A 25,682-nucleotide genomic window follows, 5' to 3' on the forward strand; every position below is an offset into this window, starting at 1 on the left:
GGTGGGAAGCAAAACTGACCGAACAGACCCTACTCTAGGAAAGTGATATGCTTAGGGAAGTGGGGCAGCTATAGGGATTCCGGAAATGGAATCTAATAGGGATAGCGCGGCTGGCGTACATATGGAAGAAGGGCTCTATTATTAACTTTGAAGGGCTACAAACAGAATATCAACTGGCGGAATCCGAAAGGTTTAATTATCTCCAGCTTAGACATGCCCTGAAGAAACAGATAGGAGAGGGGGATTTACTGCTGGAATACTCCCCGCTCGAGGACAGACTAATATTAGACCCGATGATAGACAAGGCAGTGTCCCTTACCTACTGGAAAATTATTCCCCGGACCCATTGGTCCATTTGAGGGAGGCATGGGAGTCGAACCTCGGACTCTTAGAAGACGAGGATTGGAGAATGGCCATCCAAAGTCCCAGGGAAATTGCAATAAGGGCAAGGTTCAGGTTGGTCCAGCTTCTGATCTTGCATAGGTCCTACATCTCTAGAACGCTTCAGCATAGGTTGGACTGGATTGATACTGATCATTGCATCAGAGTGTTTAGAGAGAAAGGAACATTTTTCTATATACTCTGGTCCTGTCCTGAACTACAGAGCTACTGGAGTAGGGTGACTCAGATCATGACAGAGGAAGTGGGACAAAAGTTTCTATGGATGCACTGTGGCTCATTTTGGTGGTGACGGGAGAAATGAACTGGCCCACACATACCAAAGCATGGCTGATGTTGGTGACGGAGTGGCCAAAAGGAACATTGCTAAAAACGGGGGGAGCACTCACCCTCCACGAATTGAAGACTGGTGGGATGACCTCGATTGGTGTCACCAGGCTGAAAAAACTGTTTATCAAAGTAGAAGATGCCCAGCCAAATGGGAAAAGATCTGGTCTGCCTGGGAGACATTTAGAGTGGTCGTAGGGCTGTGGGTGACAGGGGGTCCGACGCGGACCCCCAAAGGCAACCACCCGGACAATTTGCGAGCCGGACACTCCGGCTCGCACAGGCTGTATGACGCGTGCATCGTACTGGCTCGGTCGTGAATCGCATCCATTGCACGCCACGGTTAGCTTACGACCGAGATGTACGGAGTGGTTCGGACCTGGAAACGACTCGGTTGTTGAATTTCATGTAGCTCGCATCATACTTGCTCGCTCGTACAGCTGTACGAGTCGGCCGGGAAACACACGTACGGCTCGTAGTTTTTCCGGCCGGATCGCGTTCGGTGCCCTTCTGACCTGGAACAGAATCAGCCCCTATGTTGTGCATCACCCAATACCACAAATACTTCCATTTAATCCCCATCCATTTTCCCACAGTGCTACAACATGCGCTCAACATGGTTTAGGGCAATGACATCGCACCGCATTCATATAGTTTCAGCCAAAGACACAACACAGACATATAGAGGTGCAACTAGCCTTAATATTCTGGGTCAGCTTGAAATGCATACTTAACCTCAGAGAAGCAATCTGTGGTGAAATGTTGAAGGCCCACTATGCTGGACATAGGGCTACCATCTGTTACCTCCTAAACTTTGCAGTGGGTAGTTCTCTCCCTCTTTGTCGGCCCCTGCTCTCTGCACTCTTCCTTCTACGGTCCCTCTCATGCCTTCTCCCACATTCTTCCATCTTTATCTTACTACGTCATTCATCCCCTTCTGTCCCCTTCCCTTTCTCTCAATTTCCTTTGTGCTTCCTCTTTGCCTTTTGTTTTTCATGTATTTTTCTGTCATTTTGTTCCTTCTCTTTTCTTCACTTGTTCTCTGTTCCTGTCTCATTTTCATCTCTTTCATTATTTTCTCTTTCATTTCTAACATGCCCATTCAATTCTTTTCCTTGCCCTCATCTTATTTGTGTTGTCTATAACATCTTCTTTTTTGGAGCCTTTGGGCCAATTTCTTCGTTACCTCCCATCTTGTAGTTCTCCTCCATTGCCTTTTCTTTCTTTTATATCCCTTCTTTGTTCTTTCTTTCCCTTTCTTCCCTTTTATCTTTCCCTTTCTTTTCATTCCCTGTATTTTACTCTCACATTCATTCTTTCCCTACCCTCTATAGTTCCTCAATCTGTCTCCCTCTCTGTCCTTTATTGTTCCTTTGGTTCACCATTACGTACGTTCTCTCTTTCCTTCCCACTATCTTATGCTATCAATATGTTGAGTGATTTGCTCCCCTCTTCCTCCGGTTATATTCATCTGTCCGAGTGCTGAGATCGGAGCTGTGTAGGGGACATACTTTGAGGGTCCCATTACTTTCCTAGACAGGTCATACTAGGAAATAAAGAGGCCCTTTGATCTCTGGTGCATTTACCAGGTTCAGCTGAGTTTTGCTTAACATTAAAGCTTATTGTACTCAGTCTTTAAATGTGGCCCGAGTGCACAGTGGACCTTGTGGTTTCAACAACTTTATTGCTGGGATACAAAGGAGGGGAGAGAAGGAATTGAGCCCTACTGCAAACCCTCAGCCAGGTCAGGGGAGTAGATGGGACGTCTGTGACCCCACTCAGCAATACCTTACCATGTGCCCTTATAACAGAGCAAGGCATTTTCTGAACTGGCTACGAGCACATATTACGTTGTAAAAAAATGGTGAAATAGAAGACCTGCCGTTGGCATTGATGAAAGGAAGAGCAGCCGATAGGGCTTTACCGCATCTGGTACGTCACACTGCGGCTATTTGGCAGCAATTTGTGGAACGAGAACTGAGACATGCGCCTTTCCATAGAGAACTACCCATCTGGATATTGGCCCCGCTTAGGGACATTAGTACTCATATGTCTTTTCAGGCCTGGAGGGAGGGCGGGTGTGAGGTTCTTGCGGATCTATATCCCAATGAGTCGTTCTTAACCTTTGAGCAAGCGTGTGAGAGTTTTACACTTGGGCAGGGTCACTTCCTTCAATACAGAGGGATCCAGGAAGTAGTAAGAATTACCTGGCCCCAATACCCAGATATCCCCCAGCCGACAAGCACCCTGGATCTGCTCCTTACCTGTGGCTCTGGGCTATTGCTTTTGTATAAGGGTATGAGACGGGACTCTGTCACTCGGTCCCCCTTGTCAGGGGCAGCATGGGAGAGACCTTAATATTGAAATAGAGGATATAACTTGGTTGTCTATGTGTGAACTCACACAGTATCATGTAACACCAGGTTTAAATTGATGCACTATAATTTCTTACACCACACTTATCTCACCCCGGTGAAGCTGCGACGTATCTCGCGCACTAATGACGGCAAGTGCCCTAGTTGGAGGGTAGACGACGCAGACTTTCTGCACTTGGCGTGGGCGTGCCCTGAGAGGCGACAGTTCTGGTCGCAAGTCGTGGAGAGGGTGCAAACGAGTACGGGTCTACCCATTCGAGAAGAACCAATCCAATGTTTGTTGGCCCATGGACGCAAACCTAAAATACGAAAAATAGTGTATAAATTGTTGCAGCTCATGCTGATTCTGGCCAGTCGCAGAATAGCGATAAATTGGATGAGACACAGATGCCTGGATATCTCCACATGGTTACGGGATGTTAGAGAGTGGGCCCTAGCCAAAGAAACACACATGCAGTTAACCCGCAAAGATGATAACTTACAGGGAGACCTCATGGAGTGGCGCCAGTTATGTGGTGCGGCCCTCAACCCGGAAGGGGAAGATGGTATTCAGAGTGATTCAACATCTAGTGGGACCGACTCAGAAGGAGGGGAAAACCATAATGGGGCAGACTCTGGGGATTGAGTGTGATGAATGCCCCCTGGTAATTACAGCGCACTATCGTGATGTCCATAATGTGATCCCATTGTCGATTATAATGTAGCTCAATCTGCACCGTTGCCCTGTTTGCCTCTGGGGTCATGAGCAAGGTGCCAATGGACTATTGAATGCTGTAATGTTGATTGTTTGAATAAGCAAAAAACTAAAAATAAAGTTATAAAAATGAAATAGAAAGCTGTGAAGCTTCCAAGTACGCTCTTCCCATGTATCTTCTGCCTGGGCTCATCCTCCGATGGGTTTCTCTGCTCTTGGGACGATGGCTGCGATGGATTTTATTTCACCGGCTTCACGAGCCACCGAAGGGGCCTCACCCACTATGTAAGGCCTGGATATACAAGGCTGTGCAGTGAACCCACCCCAACCCAGCCAGCCTCTCTGCAGAAGCGACAACTGTTAGGCTGCATTTTTTAAATTTTCTCATAAGGACAACTAGGACTGCGGGGGCCCGCAGTGTGGTTGCAGATTGCCTCCCTGTCACTGCAGGGGCTGCTGTGGCCCTTCGTTACACCCCTAAACTGCAACTTAAGTAAACTCCGATCGCTCTTTCAGGCACATTACTCACCAGCCTTATCTGTACATTTTGTATCCATCCACTGACACCGATACACAAAAAAACTGATACCTAATTGGTAAACATATGTAGCCAATAAAGCTGTGCAAGATGAAGTAAGATGTGTGAGATGCAGAAATAGAGAATAAAATGTAAGCAGAGGAGTTAACAATAAACTGAAGTGGAGGTATTATATATTTCGGGCGCCTCCATAGAGAGAACAGTATTAAGATGCAGCAGAACAAAATTTAAAGCAGAAGTTTCAAAGAAGAAATGGGAATATGTGAATGGAATTTCATTTATTGTATTACTGAAAGTGACAAGTTCTAGAAATAGGCTGTTTGGTGAAGAGCGTTGAGGAAAGAGGAAAACTCCGCTCCAAATCAGGTGCAGATGTAGAGAAGTGTAGTAGAGATGGAGGAAATATAATAGCAGGGGGTGGAGAGATATATGAGACTAAATAAAAGAGAATTTCACATTTTTGGGGTTACATTTAAAGAAGTGGGCGCACATGCAAGACTCGACTGCAGAAATACAGGCAGAGATGTGAGTTTACTAACATGCCATATATAGAAATTTCACATTGTCCCATATACACAAAATAACATGTATTCAGTCTTTAGCTTTAATAATGTTAACCAAAGTGCACACAGACGTATGCCTGACTTAATGGCTATGTGCACAGGATTTCTTTCTATGAGTGCCATAAAAAACAGCAGATGTTACATTACCAAATTGAGTGGCTAAACTCAATTTCTACATCTTAACACTTATATTCTTCTCTCACTGCCAAAATCTCAAAGCCTGCAATTCTCCAAAACATACAGAAACCCCGGTTGCATATTTCTACAAAATAATTTGTATTAATAAATGCTACAAGCGGCATTCATAACGCAAATCTAAAAATTTAAGCATCATTTGGATCTGAGCATAGTTATAAATACTCTTTTCTTACTATTGTGATTTGCTTATTTGCAGGTTGTTTCCAGTATTGCCTGGAAATGGAAGAGTAACTCAAGATGATTTGATCGTTGGGGGGTATTTCATTCCCAAAGGAGTGAGTATTGCCTATGTTTTGTGAAGTCTAAAATCAAATAATTTCTGGGTTTGATGGATGGTAATAATTGTATGCTAGGGTTTGATTGGACTCACAGGTAATTATAAGAGGTGATCATTTGCAGAAACCAGTGTCTCTTTTACAGCACCTGTATTTCAGATATACATTCACCATTGCCAAGTGTTCTTATCTCCTACTCTCTAACATTTGTCAATGGAGGCAAACAAGATAAAACAGATATAAAATAAAGGAAAATGGTGATGATAAAGTTGGAATAAGCATCAATATAATATTTTCCAGTCTAATGATATTGTTGTTTTCTGTTTCTAAGCAATATGCAGTGATGAGATTGAAAGTAGACACAATTAGATGTCTCCTTCATTTTCATGTATCCTATCAATGCAATGGTCCTGCCAAACATGTCTAAAAGTACCTTAAATGTATTCCTCATTGTTGGGATTTTGCATGAATTTAATTTTTGAACACTGTTAATTTAAGTAATTTTTGGTCATTCCTTGCAATGTTCCCTCAACCTCACTTAATGATAGATGAGCACCAGTTTCTGCGTCCTTCGACATCGATTTGTACTGACTATCTTTTGAGATAAGCAATGGGCATTCCCAGCAGTGATGTTTAACTGAACTTAGATGTGCAGCTTTTGAAGACATTATGACTCTGCTAGGGCACTGGACTGGTCTTACCCTTTATCCTGCTATGAAGCTTTTTAGTTGCCTGAGAGGTAAAGGGCAGTAAATATCAATCAAACAATTCAATTTACAGGGTAGCCCATTTGTCCACACATTAAGGCCCAGGACGCAGTAAGTAAGGTTAAGTAGGTTTTATTACAAATGAAGGACCAAGTGGATGTATAGAAATCTCAAAAACACATTGTAAAGTTACAAAATCGCCACCAGTATGTCAAAGTGTTGAATGAAAGTAAGTCTTAGTAGCATAAAGCATACAAGAAATTCAGTTGTTGCAATACAAAAGATAAGAAATAGGAGGACCCATGTTTCAATCCTCCTGTCTATGCATGAATAAATCTAAAGTTGCCTAAAGTTCTCCAAATCTAGGTAATGCAGAGCTTAAAGCCACACAAGGAGAATAAAAGCAGAGAGGTCTGTAACCCTCAAAGTCCAAGAACATCTTCTCTAAAGATCAAAGTGCAAACACCAATTAATCCCACAAAACATTTGAGAAATCCATGTCATCAACAGCAGTAGTTTTCCACCGTCTCAAATTAGAAATTGGCAACTTCAGTCAATATTCCCATCATACGGGTTGAACATCAGGACAACCTTGGATGTCTACACACTCCTGATGCGACTTTACCAGAAAGGAGTCTTCTCGTTCTTGCCAAAAGTTCTCCTCCCATACCTCACTATCTCTAATACACAATATATCTTTCACTGACTAGGAAAATCATGTGAATACATCTGCAGAGGACGAACATTACAGCCCAAGAAAAACTTTCACGTTGAAAGTTAAACATTAGGGACTAAATGTTTAAGGCCTTTGGTTACGCTAACATAGTAATACAACCAGTATACATAATTATAGGTGCACCTACAGTCATAGAATAAATGCAAAACATTAATAAATGAATACATAAGTACATAAGAATGAAATTCCAGTAAAAGCAGTATAACTCAAAATGCAAGTGTAAATGTGCATGAGAACTACAATTTGTAACATTCTAATGAAACGGTTAAAGCACACATCTATATGAATGACTATTCTACAGTCAATACTCTCCAGCAGTATGTTCGGTGCTGCTCTTTACATTAATAGGGTTGAGGCACACAATAAATATTTTTTGCTAATGCATGTGAGTATTGTTCTTCCGAAACATATACAGGTGGTGCTTAAATTGTGCATTTCCAACAAGCACACACACTAATTGCCCATTGTATGGAGTAGTCCATCAGAATGGTGTTAGAGGTCACTGACTAACACTACAGATGACAGCCTTCTGTGAGAATGTTATTTCTAGCTTTATTTTATATTTATTTTATTTATCAATAGCTTTATAATTTCAGTTGCTGTAGCTGGACTACCCTGCATTAAGACATCAGAGTTAATGCAAACAAATTGCATATCAACTAGCACAATAATAAAGCAAAATAGAAATTAAACATTATAAGCCCCAGAAGAAATCCTATACCTCTCTGGCAACCTAAACCCATCTAAATAGTTTTGAGGTTGGGGGAACTAGTGCCATTTTCTAAAATACCATGTATTGTAAATTTGCTGTTGCGTACCAAATGATATTAGTTGACTAGAAAAATGATTTCAGGTTTTAAGAATCTGCCTATTTATGTGCACAACCTCAGTGCCTTGTGGAGTTTGTACGTTGGACATAATACGCATGTGATGGTATGTATATGGGACAGGTCTAGCTGGGGAGTAAGACAGCAGTATAGATCAATGGGTTACTGAGAGAGGATTCAAGAAGGCCACACATCAAGCAGTGTTCGCACACGTGTGCTTTACATATATGTACATTACATTTTGTATATTTACAATTATTTTAGGCATGATGTTTAAGTAAAGTGTTTAAAATCACATGATTTTTGGTCAAATGCAAAAGATTGGATTAACCCCAGTTTCCAAGTTACGAAGCCAGCAATTTCCACACTAGACCAGATCTCTTCAAATCCCCTTTCTTTCTACACTGTTGTACATGCTGTTGACTCAGGGTTTTTCCTTTTTGGATTAATGATTGTCAAAATTGTTCTATTTCGGTAAAGATTTCTTCGAGTCAATTGGGGAAAAGACCACAGCGATAAAGATAATAATATTTGCACTGTCTTAAAAATGTTAAACATTTTAGACAGTTTAAGAGTTTATGTTGATCTTGATTGACCACTGCTGGCGTGTGCAAAAAGTTAGAATGTTAACCATGTGAAAGTGATGACATTTGCTTAGGATGAACATCGAAGGTAGGCTTTCTCTTTACTGCTACTAAGTCATAAAGAGAGGTACCCACACCTTCAAGGGACAATCACAACCCATCCCTCAATCCTAGTTAAATCCAGAAGAGTTTTGCTGTTACCTGCAGTCTGTAAGACTCCAAACTAGAGAGAATCGGAGGAAAAGGATTGGGAACATATACATACATTTATCTGGCATGAAAAGCAAAATATATAGACCTGCTCACTGGCAGCATTATTTTGATTAGAACATTATGTGGAAAAATATGTGTCAAGAGTGGTAAATCTATAACTATGCAGTAAACAGTAGAGCCACAAGATCACATAATTATGATGCCCTGGCCATTGTCCACTGTTTTGTCATCAGTATATTAATGAAAGATAAATAGAACTCAATCTTTTTAATTTCAAATGATGGCCATTGTTAGCTGTAACTTGAAGAAAATAGCATTGTCTCCCTTCTACGTTCTTTACTACAAGATTACGTATTGTTCCCTTGTTATTACTTTAGACCAGGTACCTCTGACCATCTGATCAAGCTACTAGTAGCTCACAGCCTTAAGTTCGTTTTTGAAAAAGCACATGGTCAAATTGTTCTTTTAAAGTTAAGGAAAGACTGTATTTATTTTATATTATTATCTTCAGGCTGGAGATAATGGAGCCTGATAATGAGCAGTGCTGGAGTCAGGTTTATGACCCAGGGCACAGAGGTGAAGAAATGAAGCATTGAGGAATTTAACTCTTAACCCCCTCGCTGCTAGGCCATTCCCCTCCTCTCTGCTAAGCCTTTTTTGGCTATTTGAGGTAGTTCGCACTTAGGCCCCGTAACTTTTTGCCCACATAAGGTATCTACGCCAAATTTGCATCCTTTTTTTTCCAACATCCTTAGGTTTCAAAAGATACCCAAGGCTTGTGGTTTCCCTGGAAGGAACCGAGAAATTAGCTAAAATACTGCTAAATTTGGGGTTTTGGGGGAAAAATGGGAAAAAAAGCACTGCAGAAGAAAGCATCTGTTTTTTCCATGTAACTGGTGAGAGGAGTTGGCTTAATGGCTAGGGCTGTCGACCTTGACTCTGAGGAACCTGGTTCAAGTCTTGGCAATGACGCTGAACATCTTGTGATTCTAGGCAAATCACTTAATCTCCCCGTGCCTAACAAAAATTAATGTGTCCTCATGTAACGTAACTGGTGCTATGTAAAGCGCTCTGATACCCGATACCGGGTCAAGTTTGCGCTATATAAAACACTGTAAAAAAAAAAATGGTATTTGTGAAGGGCTTGTGGTGCTAAAATCACCAGCTTTCAGGAACAGGCAGACTTTTGTCAGAAAACCAAATATTTCTGCACTGTTTTGGCATTTTACAGAGACATAGCCTATTTTTCCTATTTTTTGTGCTTTCAACCTCCTGTCACTTAGTGGTAGAAATGGGTAGGAACCAGATAATGGATCCTGGAAAGCTATAGATTTCTGAAATGTAGACAGAATTCTGAATTCAGCAAGGGATATTTGTGTAGATCCTTCAAGGTTTTTCCTATAGAAAGTATAAAAAATATTGAAATTGAGCTGAAAAAAAGAGCCATTTGTGCCTACGTTTTCAACTGTAACTATGTCTAACTATGGCAGTATACCATTACGTTCGCTGGACCCTTCTGGGGATTGTAAGTTCACCAAGACCCTTAGGTACCCAAAGCCAATAACTGAGCTGCATCTTGCAATGGTTTTTCATTGTGCACCGGGTATACAGTTATTCATTTGATCAAATATAAAGAGAGAAAAATCGGTGTCAAGGAAACCTATGAATTTCGGAAATGAGAACAAGATATGGAGTTTATAAACAGTGGTTATTTGCACGTCTCTGAAATTGTGGGTACCAGTTAGTCAAAGAACTTTATTCGGTCATTACAACCATCAAAGTGCAATGAAGTACAAAACAAAGGAATTCACCATCTCAAACATTGCCATAATTCATTCTACAGACAGAAATTAATTAACTGATTAAAATGTATCAGCTCCATAAAAAACAATAGAAGATAAAACATAGGGTAACGAGTAAGCCAAATTAGAGGCTCACACATAGTGGATCCCTAGGAAGATTACTCAAATGTGCATGTGCATATATTATGAGGATACATTATTGGAGGCATGGCATAAATGCATTATAAATGCAACATCCAAAATTCTGTAAGGTGGATCCATCAGTTTACAGCTAGAACGACAGTTAAAAAAACTATGATTTATCAAAACAATGCAATAATAAAAGTCTTCATACAAGTACAACAAAACCTAGACAGAGTACAATAAGGAGATTGCTCTAATGGATTGAACCCCATCAGTGGGAGGATCCATCAGTTTACAGCTAGACTGACAGCTAAAAACTATGATTTATAAAAACAATGCAATAATAAAAGTCTTCATACAAGTACAACAAAACCTGAACAGAATTACACTGAGTAGATTGCTCTCACAGGTTGAACCTCATAAGTAGATTTGAGAAAGTGCAAGTGCATTTAGTGCAAGGGCACCATAATGCATACATATTAGGAAAACTGATGGGAGCACAACTTACATTGTTGGTCACTTAGCGCCATTAGGATGAAGCAATACATCGCATAAGTGAAGCAACAATGTGTACAATATAATTCGGTAGCGTTGCCATTGTGCAAAAGAAATCCGAGTGATGTTATGCTGATAACCCTTGCACATTCTCACAATGAGACGATCTCAATTTTGAATGGTATGGTATGGTTCAGCCGACCTTCAGTGCAAAACTCCTAAAGGGCCACATTCTCCATAGGAATTTGGCTACTGCGCAAGCTATCAGTGGCCTGTAGTCTGTTTTTAGAATGCGTAGCGCCTCCTGATGACATGGAGTACCCATCTGCCTGCACACACGGGCTAATCATTTTTGCCTCAGGGTTTTATAAAGTGGACATGCGAATAGAACGTGTTTAATCGTCTCATGGACCCCTGGGTAACGGGGACAGCAACACAATGCATCCGTGGCTCCCCGCTGCCATGCCACTGTAAACAATTTCAGAGGGATGGTGCCAAATCTAAATTGGATACACAACTTTCTTATCACACGGAACAGTGATAACCTCCATATACTGCTTGTACAAGCCTAGTAACTTAAACTCTAAAAATTCAGATGTAAGACAGCCTCCTGTTTTATGTGTGGCATTTCTCTGATCCACCCAGTTCCAATAACAGGTCTTAACACTGTCTCTACTAGGGAGCAAGCTAACATCAGACTCGACCCACGTATTAACAAGCCTATAGCAGAAAGCAATGAAATAATATTATTAAACCACCCAATTGTTTTGAACCGATCTAACTTATGGACTTCTTCAAGGGCGGCCATGTAGTGGACAAGCTCAGGTGTTTGTTTTAGATGCAGCCAAAAAAGTAAGGGGGTTTTGCTTTATCCACTATAGCAGTTTCTGCCCATGACAAATCTTAGGGGAAGGAGGGGGTTACTATGGGGGAAAGAGCAGAGAGCCCTCAAAAATGTTTTTTCTGTGCGGAGAAGGCCCTCTAAATTGTCGAACCTCTAGATTTCAGCCCCATTTAGAGCACCACCTTCTGATCATAAATCTGGAGCGGGGCTGCTATCGGCCTTGTTTGCGAGGCCCTATGTTCAATGATCAATGCCCCTGTGGTTTTCCTCGGCTGTAGGGTTCGTTTAGAGATGTGTTGTTTCCAGGACAGTTTTTCCGTAAGGGGCACTCACAAATATTTGAATGTGTCCACTCTCTCCAGGGGGTCCCCCCTAGCAGCAATTTGCCCCTGAACAAATTGTGGAGGTTCATCAGCAAGAGCTTTGTTTTTGAGGTGTTGATCTCCAATCCTCTCAATCCACAAAAGGCCATAAAATGGTCAAGTAGCAACTGGAGGCCACTAGGGGTTTTGTAAACCAGTGGAGTGTCGTCCACGAACAGTAAAGTTGTTATTTCTATTCCTCCCATTGTGGGGGCATCTGCTTGGACCTCTGCTAGGTACTTCACCACTCTGTTTATAAAAAGCAAAAATAGAGTGGGGGCTAAGACACAGCCCTGCCGTACCCATCCAACAAATTTAATTGGATACAATAACTGCCCTTGGTCCCTGCAGTGCACCCCTGCATATTTCTCATGCAATCTGATTACAAGTTCCAGGATGTCATACGGGAGTCCCATATCATGTAGGACCTGCCATAGTTTAGGCCTGGAAATAAGATCGAAGGCTGACTTGAGATCAATAAAGGCGGTGGTAAAGACTGCCTTGTTCTAATACCACCGTCTTCCAGGCCAGCAATGTGTATAAGAAGACCTGATCAATGGTGCTGACTTTCCTCCTGAAACCCGCTTGGAAGGGGATAGTATGTTATTTTCTTTGATCCAGTCAGTGATTTTGATGAGGAGGGTACGGGAGAAAACCTTCTGTACACCATCAATTAGGCTAATCGGCCTATAATTGGAGGGCAGTGAGCGGTGCCCCTTCTTGAAGACCGAGATAACCTCAGCTCCCTTCCATGACGGAGGTATCGGGACCCCAGCAGCAATTCCATTTGCTTGTATTAGGATGTAATTGGTCCAGTTCAAAGTGTCATTCAGAAAGACATCTCCCAGCACACCGTTGGATCCGGAGGCTTTGCTTTTGACTATGGAGTTGATGCTTTGGGGAAAATAGGTTACTATTAGGCTAAATACTAGTGTATTCCTTGGGGGAACCTTCAATGGCTGTCAGTCCAGAACTCGTGTATACTGCTGAAAAATGATCAAGCCAGGCATCCTCGGAGATATTTTTTAGGTTTTTCAGCATCACCTCTGGTGACCAGCACCCAGAAGTGCTGGGAATCCTTCTTTTGGCAGGCGTCATGAATCTGGATCCAGCAGTTCTTGATCCACTCTTTTTTTGCTTTTACCTGTGCTAGCTTGTAGGACTTCCTGGCCAGTCGTATTTCTTCCACCTTATTTGCTCTAATTGCAACTGCCAATTCTGACCGCAGTTTGTTGCATTACCAATTAAGCCAGGAAAATTGGGAATTGTCAGGTGACGTCTTACCATGGGACCTCTGGAGGCTAAAGTAAGAGGCTAACTGGGTAAAGAAAGACATATGGATAGTCATGACCACTGAAAGCTCATCCCGCCGAGCTAGTATATCGTTAAGCTTGTTGGTACTTTCCAGGACTGCTTGCTTCATTGCTTCAAGCTTACTAGCGTCAATAACTACACGCGCCAACCTAAGGCGCCTGTTATTGTTTGTTGGTCATACCTCCTTCATCAAACGCTTTGCGCCAGAGCTGCTGGTGGACATAGTCCAAAAAATGATCATGGTGAGCTTAAGAGGGTTGTGGTCGCTATCTGTCGTTACTTCCACTATCATGTCCAATACTTCGGGCCATAGTCTCAGGTCTATTAGCACATAATCGATTCGGCTCATACTGGCAGTTCTGTTGAAGGTATTAGCCTCCATCTTGTCAGGTGTAGTGCAGCCATTAGCTGCCCTAAGGCCATACTCGAAGGTTAAAGCTTGAAGCTTGCGTCCATTTTTTGATTGGTTGCAAGTCGAGTGGAGGAACTTGCCACAGTTAGTCTACCTTACCACTGTCTGTTAGATCTTCTGAGCCCAAAGGTTCATAAGTCATATTAAAGTCTCCTGCTAATATTAAGGGATATGAGGACTCTCAAGGCAGTCTTCCAACTCTTCTATGGTTGGTGAGCTGGAACCCGCCTTGACTCCACGGGCATAAACGTTATAAATGTCCACCTCCCTGCCGTTTCTGCCCTTAAGGTTGATTGCAAGGATATTAAAGCAAGCGCTTGGTCTTAATCTCTCTGACTGCACATTGCAAATCAATCTTAATCCAGGTCAACAAACCTTCTGCCAGTCCGCCTGGTCTAGTAGTGACAGCTGGACAGCTTATCGTGACGTGACCGGGGATAAAAACAGGTGCGGTAACCCACGTTTCCTGAAGGATACAGATGTCGAACTGCTCTATATACTGAATCCAATGAGGAAGTTCCACCTTGGACCTTAGTCCTGCCATGTTCCACTTTAGTATACATAGTTTAGGTGCCGATTCCTTTGGACCACTGCAGGCTTGTGTCTTGCGTAGAATCAAACGTCTCCCTAGTAGTGGGCTGGATCATAGGTGGCAGGTTGCGTAATGGTTCCCCGGCCAAGTTAGTGTTAAGAGTTGGTGGTATGACCTTGGCTAGATGGCATGAGATCTTAAGGGTTGCATAATCTTGACAATGCAGTCAATTATTTAAAGCCAGGGATGAATCGAAACTCATCAGGATGGGATGTATTGTACGTGCTTGAGGCTGGAGCATGGCAGGGGGGCTATACTTCATCTGTAGGGTTGTGGCAATGGGCGGACTCGATATTGCCTCTAGAGCTATAAGGTTGTGTGCTAAGGTCTCATCTATTAAATGCATTTCAATTGAATCAGTTGGAGAGGCGTTGTGGGTTAGTCGTTTTGCCCAAAGGATATCTTCCCTGATGATTGATCTGCATCCCCTTATTTTTTTAATCCAATGGATCGATTTGTTAACCAAGGAATTGTATTCTTCATATTTAGCATAGGGAGACGAGGATTTTGGTACGTTGAACATAAAGATGCTCCTAGAAGGGCGTTGGTCTTGTTCACATCTTGGACTATAACGGCACTCAGTAACAGCTGAGTTGGTTTCATTAGTTCCCACTTGGTCAATGAGCTTTGTGTTTGGTTGTTTGGAATGTCACATATGAATGTTCATAAGTGGCATGAGTGTCACTATAGTGTTCATAGGCTTCGGGGTTGCACTGGTTCCTTGTGAGGAGGCCTGTCTCAATAACGAGCTTAATGGCTGGATAGGTATGTCTACTCTAGATTGACCTTTATCCACAAGTATCTTAACCTGTTTAGTAAGCACTACAATTAGCAATTTTAATTAGTGACTTTGTCCCTGAGTTCGGTGATGACCCTACAAGTGTCCATCCCTGCTATTGGGTACTCGGTCACTCGGTTAGATGACCCTCCACCCTTCTCTCTAGAGGCTCTTTCTCTGTATCTTTGTTTACTACCGTTGGGCTTACTGATGAAGAAGCCCTACCTGCTTCTTCCTGTCTTCCCGTTATACTTTCAGGCAAATCATGAAGTGTAGAATAACGAATGGTTACAGGTACATTAAAGGTAGTGACATTGTCAATTATTTCAGCTGTATCAGTTGTGCATTCAGCTAAGCTTTTATCTGCCACTTCGATAGGTGAGGAAGAGGTCCCTACTTCCCTAGAAGCTTTTACTGGTTCGTTTTGGGTGGTGATATTTGGTACTGGGGCCTTAGTCATAGTGCTTCGTGTAGTGCGCTTAGTAAATATGGACGGGATTTGTTTATTGAGATTGGGGTTTGGACTAGGGGGAGGGACTGGTTCATCAGAAGGTTGCAAGTTATCTGAAGTGGCTGGGTTCGGAGCGGAAGCTAAGATGTCATGACATTCTACCAAGTAATCGTCAATGCGCTCAAGAACACAATTATTAGGACCAGATTCACGAGTCGTCTTGGTTTTGCTGACTTTCCTGCATGGCCCTTTAGTCTTGCCGCCTCCATCTTTATCAATAGATTTCCTTTTCCCCATGGTAATAAATCAATGAGGGACAACACTATAATGCTAGACAGATGTATATCGTATAGTAACAAGGTGACCACTTAATACCGGTGATTACAAATCCTTATCCAGGGGCACTATCGCAACAGCTGAGTGAGGGTACCCCAATGACAAATTGTGGAGCTGGGAGGAGATGGTAGTTTGGGCAACTAAAAATATAGACTTTCAACTCACAGTTTGTAAGATGATACTGGCTTCAAGCCTCAAGCCTCAAGTTCCAAAGAGTCTCAACCAAAAAACAGAAATGCAGAATCCAAAAGCCAATGGATGTGGCCCTGCCCTGCCTCCTCCTGTTGCTGATGGGCACAGATGGGCCCTCCCTTGGCCTGGGCTGTGCCCGGGCACGCCTGTGCACGTCCCGTGCTGCGGGAGCCCTGCATTGGTATGAACCACCTACTAGTGCCTAGCGGTAACGTGCTGGCTGGCTTCCCCAAGGGTTTCTGGCGCTGGAGTCCTGGCCTCGGTTGGTGGCTGTGGCAGGGAAAACACAAAGTGCAAAATGGGCATCCCGCGCTGCGGGAGCCCTGCTGCGGTATTAAGCACCTCCTGCCACTTAGCGGTGAAGTGCTGGCTGGCTGCCCCAATGGTTTCTGGCGCTGGAGTCCTGGCCTCGGTTGGTAGCTGTTGATGTTTTCTATCTTCAACTCTTGGTAATGTTTTTCATTGTCCTCTTACCAAGAGTCACAGGTATTCTCACAATCCCCAAATCTGCTTTACGATTTATGTACCCCTGTGATACAAAGACAATGGAAAATGTGGTCACCTATACCAGCATGTGAATTAGAGGTAATTTTTCAAAATGTCTTCTTTTTTCCACACTGTCTTACATTTGGAAGGCACAAATGCAGAGAAAGACAATTGCTAATAACACTTCTACTATTCTGTATTCCTCTACGTTTCCTGATAAAAATGGTACCTTACATGTGTGGGGAGACCCTTTTTTTCAATGTGACTTGCTGTAGAATTTGGGCCCTAGCTCTGTGGGCATCTTGGGAAACCTATAATTTGTTTTAAAGTAGCCACCTGGGGCAATCCAGGATTGGTTGACTTGCATGGCTCTCTCCAACATTTTTTATCCAGAATCCCTTGCAAACCTTAAAATTTGTCTGATGGAAAGTCCTGGAATCTGTGGGGAGCCACAAACTTCCACCCTCCCAGCATTCCCCCAAGTCTCCTGATAAAAATGATACCTCATTTGTGTGGGTAGGCCTAGTGCCCGCTACAGGAAATGGCCCAAAACACAACATGGACACATCACATTTTTCCACTAAAAACTGACCCTTTTTTGCAATATGCCTACCTGTGGATTTTGGGCCCTTGCTCAGTGGGCACCTTGGTGGGCACCTTGGGAAACCTAGCAAACCTGTACATTTTCTAAAACTAGCTATCCAGGATGGGGTGACTTGTGTCGCTTTTACCAGGTTCTGTTATCCAGAATCCCTTGCAAACCTCAAACTTTGCCTAAAAGACACATTTCCCTCCCATTTCTGTGATGGAAAGTTCTAGAATCTGTGGGCAGCCACAAACTCCCTTCCACCCAACAGTACCCCAAGTCTCCCGATAAAAATGGCACCTCACTATGGCCGCGTTGAGTTGGTTACTCCTGGTTTTAGCAGCTTTGGCCCCACGTCCTGACATACCTAACTTTAAAGTATGTTGTTGTGTAAATGTCAAAATTCCCACAGAGACCTCCTTTTGTCTGTGGCACAAGCCCTCTGGCAAAATGAGGACAAGTATATTATTGCTAGAGTCTTGGTTTAGTGCATCCTTGCGCCGCAGGTCTGCCGGGAGCACCGAGCGTATAGGATGAAGCAGCTGATGCATGACAGAGGGGCACAGGTAGAGAGACACTGTAGAAGCCCGAGCGGTCAACGGGAATGACCTGAGCTCCATCACGGACCAAACAGCCTTACGAGTGCGGAAGGGATTGCGTCGGTGTAGTCCACAGATCTCTGGTTACAAGTAAGTTGACGGTGGCATCTTCAGGGCGGTGTTCTAATCACAGCATTTGGGTGTCTCAGGATCCGACCAGAGGAGGCTTGAGAAAGATGCTACTCAGGCACCATCTTGCCCCCCAACACATCACATTTTTCCAATGAATGCCTCACTGTGAAATTTGGGCCCTAGATCAGTCGGAACCAGGAGAAACCTAGCAAACCTGCATATTTTTTAAACCTAGAAACTGAGGGGAATCAAGGATGGGTGACTTGTCTGACCCTCACCAGGGTCTGTTACCAGGAATCGCTTGCAACCCTCAAACTTTGTAAAAATAAAACACATTTTCCTTGGATGTCTGTGATGTAAAGTTCTGGAATCTGTGGAGAGCCACAAACCTACACCCATCCAGCATTCTCCCAAGTCTCCTGATAAAAATGGCACCTCACTTGTGTGGGTAGGCTTAGTGCCCGCAACACGAAATGACCCAAAACGCAACATGGACACATCACATTTTTCCACTGAAAGCGGACCCTTTTATTGCAATGTGCCTCTCTGTGGATTTTGGCCCCTAGCTCAGTTGGAACCTGAGGAAACCTAGCAAACATGTACATTTTTTAAAACTAGACACCCAGGGAATACAGGATGGGGTGACTTGTATGGCTCTCACTAGGTTCTGCTACCAAGAATCCCTTACATTTCTGTGATGGAAAGTCCTGGAATCTGTTAGGAGCCACAAACTTCAACCCAATGCTCTTGATAAAAATAGTACCTCAATTGTGTGGGTATGCCTAGTTCCTGTGACTGGAAACGGCCCAAAACGTATTTTGGAGACTTCAAAATGATCTATCACAAAACGACCTAGTTTGGCAAGGGGTAGCCTGCATTTATTGTCCCGGGCACAGAGGCCATCTAGAGAAACCTACCAAATGCAGACATTTCTTAAAAACTGGACACCCGAGGGAGTCCAGGCAGGTGTGGATTGCCTGGATCCCCGAGCGTTTTCATACCAAGAATCCCCTGCATACCTCAAATTTAGCTGAAAGAAATACATTTCCTCACATTTCTGTGTGGGAAAGTTGTGGGATCACTGCGCTGGCACAAATTTCCTACCACCCAGCGTTCCCGCAAGTCTCCCGATAAACATGCTACCTCACTTGTGTGGGTGGGCCAAGTGCCCGCGACAGACAAGGCCCCAAACATATTTTGTGGACATCAAAATTATCTATCACAAAATGGCCTAGTTTTGCATGGGAGTAACCAGCGTTTTGGTTCCGGACTCGGCGGCCATCTAGGGAAACCTACCAAACCTAGACATTTCTGAAAACTGGACACCTGGGGAAGTCCACGGAGGTGTGGCATTTCTGTGTGGTATCACCATGCCGGTACATATTCCTTACCAATCAGCGTTGCCCTTGGTCTCCTGAGTAAAATGATACCTCACTTGTGTGGGTGGGCCAAGTGCCTGCGACAGGTAAAGGCTGAAAATGATTAGAGATTGAGGGCATATCACAGCATGTAGATAAGCACAACATTGTTTCTATACATTTTAGGGTGCCAAACATTTTATGAATGTAAGACTTTCCCAAAGCTCTCAGCTGCATTTTAGTACTTCTTTGTCTATTAGTTGTGTCTGTGTTGCTGTGGCGAAGCCCACAGTGGCCGCAATCACGTGTGCTGCTCTGCCATCACAACTGAAATGACCAAAGTGGGGAGGTGGATGATCGTATAAGAAAATATCAAAACACCAACTACGATCATATTGTGTATCGGACAAAACAATAAGGCAAATAGAAAGCATTTGATGCTAGTGAACAACACTTGGAAACTGACATTTAAATTCACCCAATTGAACACCGTTGCACCCTAATTCAGACCATGACAAGAGCTGATAAAGGCACGAACTTGGCTCAGTCCTTATGAAAAACAGGAAAAAGGGCTGCACCTGCCAGTAAAACGTCTACAATTAACTCTACAACCAAAAAAACGTAGCATTCCCCAAAACAATTTGCCTTCAGCAACATTTACATTTTTCTAACACAAATAAAATGTACATGGAGGTTTATGGAAAGAGATTGGTAGAACGTATTGTTGGATTGTGTTTTCTTCTTAGACAGTTAATGGACATTGTAATTTGTGGTTCAAACATCAAGTGTGCTGCTATAATGCCAACACTTGGGAGGCGCTACAATAAAATATTGGCTACTTCGTTGCTAGCTTTAATTGACATCCTCAGCCCAGAGTTTGGCGGTGCAAATCACCTCTTTCTTGAAATGGCGGTGCATTGCTTTATGTTCCAAGGTGAGTTTAGATTGTTATGTAACATAATCTATGCTGTCTGAAGCCTCATAACATAACAGAAAGAATATGTGCGCTGCATTGTGTCCTCTTGCGGACTGTCCTAACTTTATTGGACTTGCACACTGCTAGTACTGAGGCCCCATGACAGCGACAGCAAGCCAAGCTAATGCCAAGCTAATTCAATATTTGTTCTTTACACTGTACCTTTCTAGCTTGTCACAGCACTAATACCCCAAAGCCTCTTCAAAAGTGAAATGTGCGGCAACGGAAGCATCTTCCAGCGATGCCCAACTTATTTAGGAGATTGTTACTTTGAGCTGATGCCTGGAGCTATATGGCATTCAACAGTAGCACATCTGATTAAAAATGCACACCATTACTGCCTGTGTGTGTTCCTTGACTGTCTGATGAGAACCTCTTCCAAAGGGAACAGCGTGTAGGGGTCATGGTTTTTTTGTACTGCTTCATAAGCAGTGAAATCATAGATGAGACTACAAATGTCGTAAATCTTCCCATATTGGAAATCCATGTGAGCTGTATTGCCCTCTTTTCTGAGCACAATGAATTCACTGTCATTTTTGTATGGTTTCTTCTTTCCTGTCACTTTCTCACGCCCCAGACCCAGCTTGCTATGTGCCACTATTCTACATCCTTTGAGGAAGAGTATTTCTCAGCAGCACAAGAGTTCAGACCAGAACGCTGGCTGAGGAAGGGCAACATGGACCGAGTGGACAACTTTGGATCCATCCCTTTTGGTTATGGTCTCCGCAGTTGTATAGGAAGGAGAATTGCAGAGCTGGAAATTCATCTCGCACTGATACAGGTGAGTCTACGCCGAAGGTGGTCCAGGAATAAAGGGCTGTATTCTGTAAATTCCACAACAGTGGAGGCGCTGCTCCCATCAGCCTAAATACATTGTTTCCCCGGATTCCACAAGGAGTCAGAACAGATGGTTCTAGTGTCTGGCTTAACCGCTACAATTCATTCATTTTATAACATAAAAATCATATATTTGCTCTTCTTTAGTGTTCTAAAGTTAACTTTTATCAAGCAGAATTAGGTGGACACACAAACAAGTTGTGGAATGAAAAGACAATCACCATATGTATTCTACAATCGCGAACTCACTCCCAGCATTTGTAGTGTAAGTAAGCAGGCGCACACCTACAAACGACCGCTGTGCTTTTACACATAAGTTGTGTGGTTTGGCACATTGCAGTGTCAATATGTCTGTGCATTATTTCAGTCTAAAAAGGGGAAGCGTTTCATTTCGGCACAGCATTTTCAAAATTGAATTTTCGTTCATTATCAAAATTAGTAGAATATCTCTGCCTATGTTCGGGACAGCCACACACATTTTTCTGCATTTTATTTTCATGTATAAAACTATTCTCATAAAGAAAACAACTTTTCTGACTTTTTAAGCCAATTAGATTTGCAGTTCTGCAGTATAAAATACATTTTGCAGAAAAAGCTTGTTTGAATTCCCCTTCAAACTAATAAAACGAAGTAGCAGTAATTGGTATGTAGACATCACAAATAAACAATCGTTTGTAATGTAATAAATCTCGCATATGCGAGAGTTAGAGCTATTGGCATTGTAGATGGTGATGCCTTTTATATATGTGTTTTGGTTTGGAGTGGATTGGATGTAGGTGGTTTGGAGTGGAATTATGTGGGTTGAATTGAAATTGTTAGCTCTGGAATTGTGTGGGGTGAATTGTGTGGTATGCAGTGTATTTGTGTAGGAAGTATGTGGCATGTTGTGCCGTGGAATTATATGGATAGCAATTATGTGGTTGTGAGTGTACTGGAATTACGTGGAGTGGGACGGTGTGTCATGAAGTGTAATTATGTGGAATGGTTGTGTTGTGGAGTGGTATGTAGTGAGGTCTAATTATATGGTGTGCTGTTTGTGGTATGATGTGGAATTGTGTGGTATGGATTGGATGTATGTGCTGTTATGTAGTTCATTAATGGTGGCCCTGTCTGCCTATTTTCAGCAAAGCATATGCTGTATTATACCAATTTCTCATGCTCACCTTAATGAAAGATCATTTGTTGTATGTGCAATAGCAAGACAATTCAAAAAGAGAGAAGAGAAAAATGCATTGTTTTTTTTTAATGAGTTTTTGGTGGAAAAGAAGCAGGATCAGAAACCGTAGTTGGCACACTTCTTTTCAAAACACCACGAAGATGTGTGGAGCAGGCAAAAGCTATAACTAAGTGCCAGGATGCTTCAGGAGCTTTTTAGTACTTGTTTAATCTTACTGGTGCATTCTCACTGTACCAACACGCTGGGAAAGAAACAGCCCAAAGAAGGACACATGTATAAATAATTTAAAGACTGTGTAAAAAATGTCCTGAAAACAATATGCAATAGCTTACGTTATGAAGTTATACAAGGGGGGCTGGTAAAGGTGGACTTGTCACAGCTGCGATCCACATGTCAGCATGAGGGAATACTTGATCATCTACTTAGGTCAAACCAGTCAGAAAGGGAGGAAAAGAATGCAGCTCATAAACAGATCAATGAAAAACGCTTCCAACGTAAAACAGGGAGCTCGTATTTCATAATATAAAGATGGAATCTAGTGGGTAGCATAGTAAGTGTGACGGAGCAACTCGCTTCAGGGGCTATCTTGGAAATGACAAAACCTGATTAAATCAGTATACTATTTTGCTGCTCCAGCTGTACAAGGAAGATGAGGTGCTTCTTGATTACAAATAAGAAAGTAACAAAATCTGCATATCTAAAGAGACAAACTTAAAAAATCTCTGCACGGCAATTTAACAAATATTACAGGTTGACAGGTAAACAAGGAATGAAATAGAATAAATAGGTAGCATTAGAAAGTAAAATGAAAAAAGTGTATAGGAGGGCGAAGGGTCAAACCGTATATATATATTTTTAAAGAAGTCGCATAGTGTCAGAGGTGCGCCAAAAGCGCGACATGAAGTCCTGAAGTGCATGGCGATTAACTTTGGATGGGACACGTTCACAGGCGTGAGGGGGCTGCATTAATCGCCCATTACACAAGAATGCAGGATGTCTCAGGTTGAGGGCTCTGCAGCAGCTCCTAGTGTTTTTACTCTGTGCTCAGCCTCTTTGGCAGCCAGCTCCTTCACGGCCCGCAGGCTTGTCAATCACCTCTGCTCTTCATCATGTCTGTCACTGCTTCTGCCTACCCGTAAGGTTACTGCCAGCAGCTACAGACAAACGCATACACACAAACATATAAACAGACACACGCATGCCGATACACACAGGCGGGTGCGCAAACACACATGGTAACATGCACACAAACACACAACAGAAGCTTAAACATATGCAAACGTGCACACACAAACATATCACACAGACACACGACAGAGGCCAGGAAGGTAGGACCTGGACCACGGAGAAAACACAAGTGGGGTAAAGGAATTGTAAATATGACTGAGATAGCATAATTTACAGCTCTGTTTACAGAAACAGATTTGCAGCAAAGCTAAGCTCAGAGCAAGAATGCCCTGCTAATGAAAAGGTAAGCTTTGCCAAACATGAGCAGGAAACACAGGAAAAAATGTCCCCCAAAGAACAGATAAACATGATAAAGCGTAATGAAACTGTGGTTAGTCCCTGCCCCTGGGTGGAACGAAAGAGAAAAAGAGGGTCAAAGAGCCAGAACTGACCACGAGCAAGCAATGATTTTTAAAGAACACTGAAACAAACAAATTAAAAGCTGGGGATGAATATAAGCCCACAAGAGAAGTATACTAAAGTATACGAGAGGTTGTCCGCTTACGCTCGACCTAAAAAGAGAAATGTGAGGAAGTTACTTAAAGAAATCAGAGATCTTCACTTTCCCGAATTCTAGGCAATGTTGAAAAGGCAGTTTGTTTTTCTCTCATTGGAATAGGGAGTTCTAAACACAGCTATGCATTCGTTTACTGATTGTTCACTCAAAATCACTTTTTGAAGTGCATTTTTGGCTTCTCTCAATGTCTGAGGATGCCAACTATCCTAATTAATACTGTTTCTGAAGACATTGGGTTTATTTTTTCTATGTATCAGTACGAGTCTTTCCTTAACTGCCCGTTCTTACACTACTGCTGGTTCTCTTCGAAACTGTCATTGCTGTGACGTAGAAAAGTCTTGGAAAAGCAAAAGCACAGACTGTGTGATTTATTTTCTAAACTCTCACACCATTGAAGACTATGGCAAATATCAAGGGATGTCATACAGGAGGTTAAATGACCGAAATTGAGCTCTCTTAAGGGCTCAGCGGGACCTTTTGTGGAAGGCGAGGGAACAATCTGCCTTAGGATTGTATCCCAGCAAAAGGGAAAATCAATCAGCTAAGAAGTGAGTGAGACTCTTGAAGTCCCTCACATAATCAGCTCAATTGCTATAATTGCAGTTCCTGTTCAATACAAAAGCAATCAACTCTTAGACCACGGTGGTCTCACCCACTGTGAGGTATTAACCATACACTCAGCCCTCTGGTATTTATTCATTGCTTGACATCCAGATATCCAACAACCAAACTAACTATGACATAACGTGTAGCAACGAGTGAAGGAGAATGTGGAATCCAAGTCCTCAGGGCAGAGAGAATCTCAAGCAGAGGAAGGCATTGGGCTGCTTCTGCCTAATGAAGATGACCTCTCGCTTCACCTCCTCAGCTGAAGCATTTAGTGGTACTTCCACCACCACCACAACCCCTAGGAGTACCTCAACTACAAGTATGGCCTAGGGTAGACACCTTAGAGCACGAACATGAAAGACCTTGTATGGTAGGTTCAGTTCAGAGACAGATCTCATCATCACAGACTGTTCCATAAGTCAAGGTTGAAGAAAGTGCACAGGCTTATCAAACCTGAAAAAAGGATAGATCACTATTGAGTCTGAGTTTCAAGAGTGTATTCCAGCTCAGTTGTTTAATCTGATCTGCAAGTACAAGCATTTATTTATTTATTTGAAAAGTTTTATACAGTGCGAACATGACCTTTACGGGTATCAGAGCGCTGTACAAAGTGGCGAAAGCATGAGTAAAACAACAAAATGGAACCAATGAGGTATGTTAACATCCACAAGGTAAAAAAAGGTAGAACACACAAGGTCAAAGGGGGCACAGGGAGTCAGCTAGTCTAGAAGGACCTGTACAGTTTCAGCAGGTCAATAGATCAAAATGGTACATGAAAAGAAAACAAATTACAATTTGAACAAATGGTATAAAAGAGTATAAAAACCAGAAAGAAAGGAGAATGAGAAGGTAACAGGGTTAATGCTGTTGATGGTCATTCAAAATTTACCCATTTGACATGTTTTTTGAAAGATGCAGTAGATTGGTTGGCTCTGATCTCAGGAGGAAGAGCATTCCATATTCTTGGAGCATTTATCCTTTTTAAGTTCATGTCCATTGAAACCTTTTGAAAGTAGTACTGCCTCTTGTGCTTGGCTGCATGATTCCCACCATAGAGGATGTTTTCACACTGCATCCTATCGGATCATAGAAGAGAAGAGA

General features: G+C 42.6%; 1 protein-coding gene across 1 annotated transcript in view; it reads left to right on the forward strand.

The window, feature by feature from the left end:
- Positions 1-25,682, forward strand: part of LOC146861656 (cytochrome P450 27C1-like) — a 166,339-nt gene that overhangs the window by 120,594 nt on the left and 20,063 nt on the right. The window contains exons 7-8 of the mRNA XM_085646010.1: positions 5,291-5,369; positions 20,792-20,995. Of these exons, the coding sequence (XP_085502136.1) occupies positions 5,291-5,369; positions 20,792-20,995 (283 nt within the window). The remainder of the gene's footprint in view (positions 1-5,290; positions 5,370-20,791; positions 20,996-25,682) is intronic.

The sequence above is a fragment of the Triturus cristatus genome, chromosome 3_1 (assembly GCF_964204655.1).
Source record: "Triturus cristatus chromosome 3_1, aTriCri1.1, whole genome shotgun sequence".
In the NCBI taxonomy this organism is placed as follows: Eukaryota; Metazoa; Chordata; class Amphibia; order Caudata; family Salamandridae; genus Triturus; species Triturus cristatus.